Raw genomic sequence first — 7063 nt, forward strand, 5'->3', positions numbered from 1 at the left:
GATACTACAAGGAAGCAAGGGAAGAAAAGCAATTTACCCTCCACCGTGCCGTTCCACTGGAAAAGACGACGCACAGGCACGCACGCCCCTGCTCCTGCTTTTGTCCTTCAGGCGCTCTCCGTCGAAGGGGCAACGGTGGGTGAAAAGTAGTGCCAGCTGAGGAACAAAATGCCGCCCTTGTACTGGCTCCGCCACTCATCCACAGCAAAAGGCGGCGGCACCTCAAACTCCATCTGGAATTCGCCCATTGGAAACGTGTCCACCAGTACTTTGGTTGATGAGGGCGCGCCTGCAGCCCTCGGCGTCTCTCCCCCCTCCACCGCACCGTCGCTGGAGGGGGGAGAGACGTCGCCCTGCGGCGACTCCGGTGTCTCGACGTAGACGGAGTCGGGTCCGGTGATGTCGGCGTTCCACGAGCCGCCAACGACGATCTCACGCGAGTCATCCGAGGATTTCACAAACACGGTTGACATGCAAGCCCCGGGAAGCTGCAGCATAATAATAAAGAGCTGCTTCGGCGCATGCATAATTTTGGCCGGCGGCAGATGCGTCCGCTCGTCTGTAATGAGGCAGTCGGCGGCAGCAGCCTTGTCCACCACCGGCGCCGTGACGCCACCGCCCGCCTCGGCCAGCGCGCCATCCAGCGAGGCATCGTACGAGGTGGTGGTGAGAAAACGAACAAACGTTGCAAAGGCGGCACGCGTCACTGCCGACGTCGGCGGTCGCGAGGCACTCCCCTCCGGCTCCGGACCGGCGGCGCAAAGATAACGCACAGACAGGTCCTTCAACGTCTGCAGAAGCGACTGCACAAACTCTTCCAGCTGCTGCTGTCGCCGGTGGGTTGGAAACAGGCGCGACGGCGGAGAGGAAAAGGTCCGCTCCAACTGCCGCTTCGCAAGCTGCACAAGACTCATCTTCTCCATTGCCCTGTAAAGGTCAAAGAACTCGGAGAAGCGCTTCATGACGCTCCACTGGTGCGTTGTGGAGCGGACGAGCACCTCGTACCACGTCACCGCCCTTTGTGTGACGTCTGGCGCGACCCGAACGCTCGGGAGCGTGACGGCGGCAATATCGGTGGCGCTTGCAGGGAGGCTTGGGCCCGACATGGGCGGCGGAATGTGCACGATGTAGCCGCAGGAGGAGAGCATCCCGCTTCCCTCATTGACGTCGTCAAACCCGTCACTGCCCTCCCGCAGGGAGGACCACTTTGACATGTGCGCAGAGGCAACTCCCTCCTCGCCGCCGCCCAGAGGGGACCGCTTCCGCTGCCACCCACTCGCTGCCCCTGCCCGCGGCCCCAACTGTGCGCAACGCCGTGGGGAGGGAGCCCCTTTTGCTTGACTTCGTAGTAAATGTATGAAACGGTAGAAGTTTGCCTTATTGGTTACCTATGGACGTCAAATTACACGACTGGAGGTGAGTGAGGAGAAAATGAGAGAAAACGCACACGCACGCAGAGAGATAAAACGAGGAACAACGGTGGCCAATCGAGGAACAAAAAAACTGGGCAGCAGTAGCAGCAGCAACACAGAAGGCAGGCACACACACACACACACAAACACTGACAAAAGGGCGTGAAACCGAATGGCAGTCGCAACCGCCAGGGACACGCAAGCACATACATATAAAATATATCGCGGCCGGAGCAAATGACGCACAAAGTTCTCCTCTTAAACCAAAAGAAAAAAAGGCACAAAGGAGTGGAAGCTCACATTGAGGACAAAACTAATACGCTCTATGCACCTTTCCTTTCATTCATTTTTCCTCCGCCGCAGCGTATCTGCACCCTCAGTAACTGGTTCCTTTTCCCGTCGCAAATATTTTGGCTCCGTCGCCTCAAAAAAAAAGGGGGGAGTGGGAGAGGGGAAGGGGTGAAAGAAAACCCATCCGCGGCGAAAGCAAACAAACAAACAAATAATAAAAAAGAGCACCACAGCCCATCTCCTCTGCCGCATCCTGCCGCCACGGCGTCAGTCAAAGCGAAAGAAGAACTGTTGGCCCCCAGCGTGGCCAAACGGGTTGCCATGGAATGTGAACGGATGGCCGTAGAACGGCTGCCCACCGCCCTGCCCAGCTGGATTCCTTGGGTCCTCGCCACTATCGTATATCTCCCGCTTCTTTTCGTCAAGCAGGATCTCCTTTGCCTCGTTGATGTCGCGGAAACGCTCATCCGCCTTCTGCCGCTCCGCTGCTGTGAGGTTCTGCGAAAGTAGTTTGTCGGGATGCAGCGTCTTGGCCAGGTGGCGATAGGCGCGCCGGATCTCAGAGGCGTCCGCCGTCTTTTTAATGCCTAGGATCTTGTAGTAGTCTTTCCTCCCCTCCACGCGCTTGAGTTTTTCTATCCTCTGCATGTATTCATGCACCCGCTCGTTATTCGGCTGGAGCCGCCGCGCCTGCTGCAGCTGCTGCTCGGCGCCTTTTAGGTCTTCCTGCATGAGGTAGAGCTCCACCTTCTGCAAATGGACCTCAAACGAGGCCGGGTTCTCGGCGCCCAGAAGCGCAATCGCCTCCTCGCAGACAGAGTTACCCGTCACCGTGTCGCGCAGCCCCACGGCGACGGTGCAGCGCCACAGGAGGAGTTGCTCCTTGTACGGCGGGTTTGCCTCCAGCTTTTCTGCCTCCTCAATGTGCCGCAGCGCCCGCCGGTAGTCCTTGGCGTCGAGTGCCGCCGTGACCGCCTTTGTGACCCGCATCTGCCCCCGCACCAGTTTGTGCAGCTGGGCGCACGGGACGTACTCCGGGTCAAGCGCGAGGCACCGCCGCAACTCCGCCCGCGCCTGTTCCGTTGCCCCCAGCGCACGATAGGCGCGCGCGGCTAACGCCATCGCCTCCAAGTTTTGCGGCTCCTTTTGCACAACGTACTTCAGCTCCTCTGAAGCTGCCTGGTTATCACCGCAGGCCAGTGCGCACTCCGCGCGCTGCAGTCGTAGCCCTACATTGTCCTTCGCAAACTTGCGAATCATATCATGCAGTACTTCCACACACTTCTGGTGTTCCTTGACGCTCAGCGCGTCTGCCGCATGTCTGAACGCCTCAAGTTTTGCCCGGAGAGGCAGCCACGCAGCGGCGTGGTGGCGCAGTTCCTGCAGCTTCAATTCGTACTCCGCTACCTTGGCGGGCTTCTTCATTGCCTTGTAGAGCGGGACAAGCTTTTCTACGTCTCGAATCGCCTCCTGCAGATTGCCAGCCTGTGCGTTAAGCGCGGAGCGGAGGGCCAGACCGCGGTGGTGCTTTTCATCCCGCTGGAGCAGCAGGCCCAAGTCGTGCATGCACTCCTCCCGCTGCCGCATCATGGACAGCAACTCCGCGCGGCTGTACAGCCCGCGCACGCTGCCGGGGTTGTGGGCGAGCGCCTCCGTGTACTTCGCCAGTGCCTCCTGGTAGTGGCTGCGCCCCTGCCGCAGCGCCGCGTCGCCGGCGAGCAGCAGCTGCCTCGTCACCTCGTCATCGGGTGTGCCGGCGCAAAGGGCAGCGTCGGCCGCAAGAAGAGCCGCCACGAGTGCCACGACGACGACGACGCATCTCGCCCGGAACTTGTCCGTGGAACGAGACATTCCGGCAGAAACCGAGTCGTTAAAGCGAACAACAAAAGAACAAAAAAAAGAACAATAAAGACTCGCCGTGTCTCCGTGAGTTATACCCTTGCAAATATAAAATCCTTCCACGTGCTCCGTGCGCTGTGTGGCCCTCACGCCAGTACTCAGTGTTCTCGTGGCTGCCGATTGTCGTTGTTGCTGTTGTTTTTCTCTTTTTTTTCTTTTTGTTTAAAATCTCGTTGCGATTCCTCTTCTTTTCTTTTTGTTGTTGTTGCTTTTTTCTACTTTGTGCGTGTGTGATTGACTTCGCCTGGTTGGCGCCCCTGGGCAACTGGCGTGCAGCGGCGGCGGCAGCAGAAGGCGGTTGGCCGTTGCGACAGGCACACAAAAAGCAGAAGATCGGGAGAAGACAAAACAAAAAAAAGAGAAAACATTCGCAGCCGCAGAAAACACCACAGAAAACTCCTCTCCGCCCAAACAGCAGCGGCACCGCTGCTTCACTCCGCCACGTCACCGCAAGAAGCCACGGCGGGGGCAGCACAAGTTGTCTCGGGGCGGGCGGCGGCTCAGCAGCAACAGAGCGCTTCGCCCTCCGCCGGCCCCAGCGTCCCCGCGTCAAAGAGCTGCGTGGGGAAAAAGCAGACGTCCCAGCTGGAGCCGTGGCGCTGCTGCAGCATCTCCAGGGCCTTGAAGCCGTTCGCCACAGTGTCAAAGCGCACCAGCACACGGACCATCTCGCGCGCCAGACGCGCCTCCAGCGCGGCGGAAGCAGCCGCCACGTCTTCCTTTTCCAACCGGGCGCGCAGGGCCGCCTTCTCCGCCTCGCTCAAAACGACGTAGCGCAGCGAACGCACAACGCCGCATTGCGCACACAAACACTGAATATTCTCCAGGAACGCATTCCGCGCCGCCGCGTTGCTGCTGTTGCCGCCAACAGCGTCGTCAAACATCTCCACCGGCGGCCCGTCGCGGACGAAGCGAATGAGGATGGTCGAGCTCGGCTTCCCGCGGTGCGTCCTGCGCTTCTCAAGAGCGCCGACGTCCTCACGCACGACGTACCCACCCGCGGCCAGCTCCGACCTCTGAAAGACAAGCGGCGCGCTGCTGCCTGTAAGCAAAGAAGCTGCTTTTGCTGTTGTTGCCGCCGCCGCTGGCGTGGATGCCCCTGGTGCGGGGGTCGCCTCTCCTGCTGAAGTTGTCTTCCCAGTGCCGGGGGCGTCGCCGACGGCGCTCGCGTCAGTGGCGTTGCCCTTCGTGGCGGCCGCACTCATCAATTTTCCCAGCTTTTGCCCAATGCGCCCCTTGCGGTCCATGCCGGCGGCAACTCTGGCTTTGTGAGCCGCCTCCAGCTCGTCGCGCTCCAGCTTCATCGCGGTGGTGATGCCCAACGCGGCGCTCTGGCGAACACGGCGCTGGTGCAGCTCCTCCGCGCTGAGGTGCAGCGGCATCGCATCGCCGTCGCCGTCGCCGCCGTCGCCGCCAAGGATGCCGTACGCGAAGTCGGCCTTCCCCACCATGGGCATCATATCTGGCATGTCAAACGGCGATGGGCCAGTCCCTGCTGCAGCCGCCAAGGAACGTGAAATGTCATTCTTCTGCTCCTCTTCCCGGGCCCGTTTCCACCGCAACACCTTTACGTCGCGGTAGTTATTCGCCGCCGCCGGGTCGTACATGACCATTTTCCCCTGACCGCGTGGAGGCGACTGTACCCCGCTCCTAAACTACCCTTAACCCGTGCGATCCCTTCCTCCCCTCCCTCCTGCTGCGGGGGGGTGGCACATGCACGCACAAATGCATGCGTGGTCGTGTGTGGAGAAGGGAGAGAAGCGGGGGACGCCCAGGCACAAGCAGCGCAACAGCAGTAAGCACAGAAACGATAAGAAATGGCTGGTATTCACGGCGGGGAACGACACACAACACGCTTCAGGAGCGTGCGTGCCGCGCACACACGCGGGGATCCCCCTCAACAGCGAAGCTGCTCTCGGAATGATAGGCGAAAAGAAGGAAGAACGTGACAAAGAAGGGGGAGGAAAAAAATAATAACAGCCGTATTGACACCTACCGCGTCGTGATACTTCCCCGCAGCCTCGCTAGGGGTCCTGAGAGCAATGCACGCACGCAGACGCACGGAGGAAGTTCTTGCAGTGCGCAGGCAAGCCTGCCTCAATCTTGCAGCGAATCCGATGGAACCCACGACACCTGAAAGAAAGAAAAAAAAAGCATTTTGTCAGCTTCTCATCTTCCTGCCGTTCTCGTCGGCTGAAATGCACAGAAAGCAACGCATGCATTACTATAAATAAATACGCTGGGCAATTGGGTGGGCTGAGTAGTGCCTCTAACCCACGTACGCTGAAGGGCACAGACACGACGAAGTGTCATTACTGTTTTCTTTATTGTCTTTGCTCGGTTGTCGCGCGCTCGTGTGTGTCCTCACAAGTTACAGCGGTGGCACGCACGACAGCCGCCGCCACAGCACACACACACACACACGCCCCCACCCAGTGGAAACGCAAAAAGAAAAAAAAACCCGAAAAGAAGAATCCGCAGCGGAGCGGACCACGAGACTTCTGATGAGTGTACTCCCACCAAATCATTGACTGTCCGTCTCCTTTGTTTTTTTGTTCCGTTTTCATTTTGTTGTTGTTTTCTCTCTCCCTCCTGTCACGCCTGCCAGGCAGACACCGCCCAGGACTCAACTCCACCCTCGTGATGCTTGCCTCCATTCACGCCACCGTGGCTTTCTCGCCCTCGCCTTACTTTCGGCTTCCCAGCGGTCTCACGTCTATCCCACGGTTTGACACTTATTGCGGCCGCGGACCACCACTTTTTTCTTTTTTTTTTTTTTTTCGTCGGTTGCTTCCGTCGTGGCAGGCGTTTTACATCCTCATGCGCTGGTGCCGACGTTGGGCCCTCCGCTCCGGGGCGACGCACACATTGCGGTGCGCCGGCACACGCGCCCACCCTCCCTCCCCATCTCCCCTCTCCACACACACACGCACACGCACGCAATTGGGAAGAGCGGGCAGGAGGCAAAGTCCCAAGTTAGTTGGGTAAAAGAGCTGGGCTGAGGTGAGGGAGGTGGGTGGGATGGGATGGGGAGGAGAGGAATCCACTGATTGGGGCAATATAAAAAAGCAACGTCAGCGAAAGGCAAGGAGGAGGAAAGGCCCCTCAAACTACATATGTACATATGTGTATGTGTGTACGTAAATGTATATACATATGTATACATCTGCGCCGTGCAGCCGGTGCCAGCAGGTGCGGCCCGAGTGCCTGCCTTCCTGCGCACGGGGCGGGGAGCATCGGCCGGTGCAGGCACACGAAGACAAAACAGAGAAGCAGTGACACAGACCATGGACGTGTCGTCCCGGGGGCTGGCTTAACAGCAGAAACCCCCAGGGGAAACCATGGTCTGGGAGAAGAGAAGGGGAAAAGGGGAGCTGATGCGGCGGTGCCGGCAGCACCAGCAGACACACACACACGGACACACGGACACACGGACACACGGACACACGGACACACGCATG

The 7063-nt window shown here is 59.2% G+C and overlaps 3 protein-coding genes across 3 annotated transcripts, besides 9 other annotated features; all 3 read right to left on the reverse strand.

Moving 5' to 3' along the window:
* Nucleotides 1-107: 107 nt before the first annotated feature.
* Tco025E_00788 (uncharacterized protein) lies at nucleotides 108-1214 on the reverse strand (the record flags this gene model as incomplete). The annotated part of the gene is made up of 1 exon (XM_029367728.1): nucleotides 108-1214. The coding sequence occupies one exon, from the start codon at nucleotides 1212-1214 to the stop codon at nucleotides 108-110; it is 1107 nt and encodes a 368-aa protein (XP_029232189.1).
* A 293-nt stretch (nucleotides 1215-1507) lies between these two features.
* Nucleotides 1508-1538: a microsatellite.
* Nucleotide 1539: 1 nt separating this feature from the next.
* Nucleotides 1540-1562: a microsatellite.
* Nucleotides 1563-1896: 334 nt separating this feature from the next.
* Nucleotides 1897-1918: a microsatellite.
* A 52-nt stretch (nucleotides 1919-1970) lies between these two features.
* Nucleotides 1971-3554, reverse strand: Tco025E_00789 (putative DNA-J protein; the record flags this gene model as incomplete). The annotated part of the gene is made up of 1 exon (XM_029367729.1): nucleotides 1971-3554. One exon carries the CDS (start codon nucleotides 3552-3554, stop codon nucleotides 1971-1973), a length of 1584 nt encoding a protein of 527 aa, XP_029232190.1.
* Nucleotides 3555-3737: 183 nt separating this feature from the next.
* Nucleotides 3738-3766: a microsatellite.
* A 336-nt stretch (nucleotides 3767-4102) lies between these two features.
* Nucleotides 4103-5215, reverse strand: Tco025E_00790 (uncharacterized protein; the record flags this gene model as incomplete). Its single annotated transcript, XM_029367730.1, has 1 exon — nucleotides 4103-5215. One exon carries the CDS (start codon nucleotides 5213-5215, stop codon nucleotides 4103-4105), a length of 1113 nt encoding a protein of 370 aa, XP_029232191.1.
* Nucleotides 5216-6004: 789 nt separating this feature from the next.
* Nucleotides 6005-6037: a microsatellite.
* Nucleotides 6038-6360: 323 nt separating this feature from the next.
* Nucleotides 6361-6383: a microsatellite.
* A 209-nt stretch (nucleotides 6384-6592) lies between these two features.
* Nucleotides 6593-6642: a microsatellite.
* A 75-nt stretch (nucleotides 6643-6717) lies between these two features.
* Nucleotides 6718-6764: a microsatellite.
* A 248-nt stretch (nucleotides 6765-7012) lies between these two features.
* Nucleotides 7013-7059: a microsatellite.
* Nucleotides 7060-7063: the final 4 nt, after the last annotated feature.

This window comes from Trypanosoma conorhini (assembly GCF_003719485.1).
Source record: "Trypanosoma conorhini strain 025E chromosome Unknown Tco_14.4_contig_00021, whole genome shotgun sequence".
NCBI classification, from domain to species: domain Eukaryota; phylum Euglenozoa; class Kinetoplastea; order Trypanosomatida; family Trypanosomatidae; genus Trypanosoma; species Trypanosoma conorhini.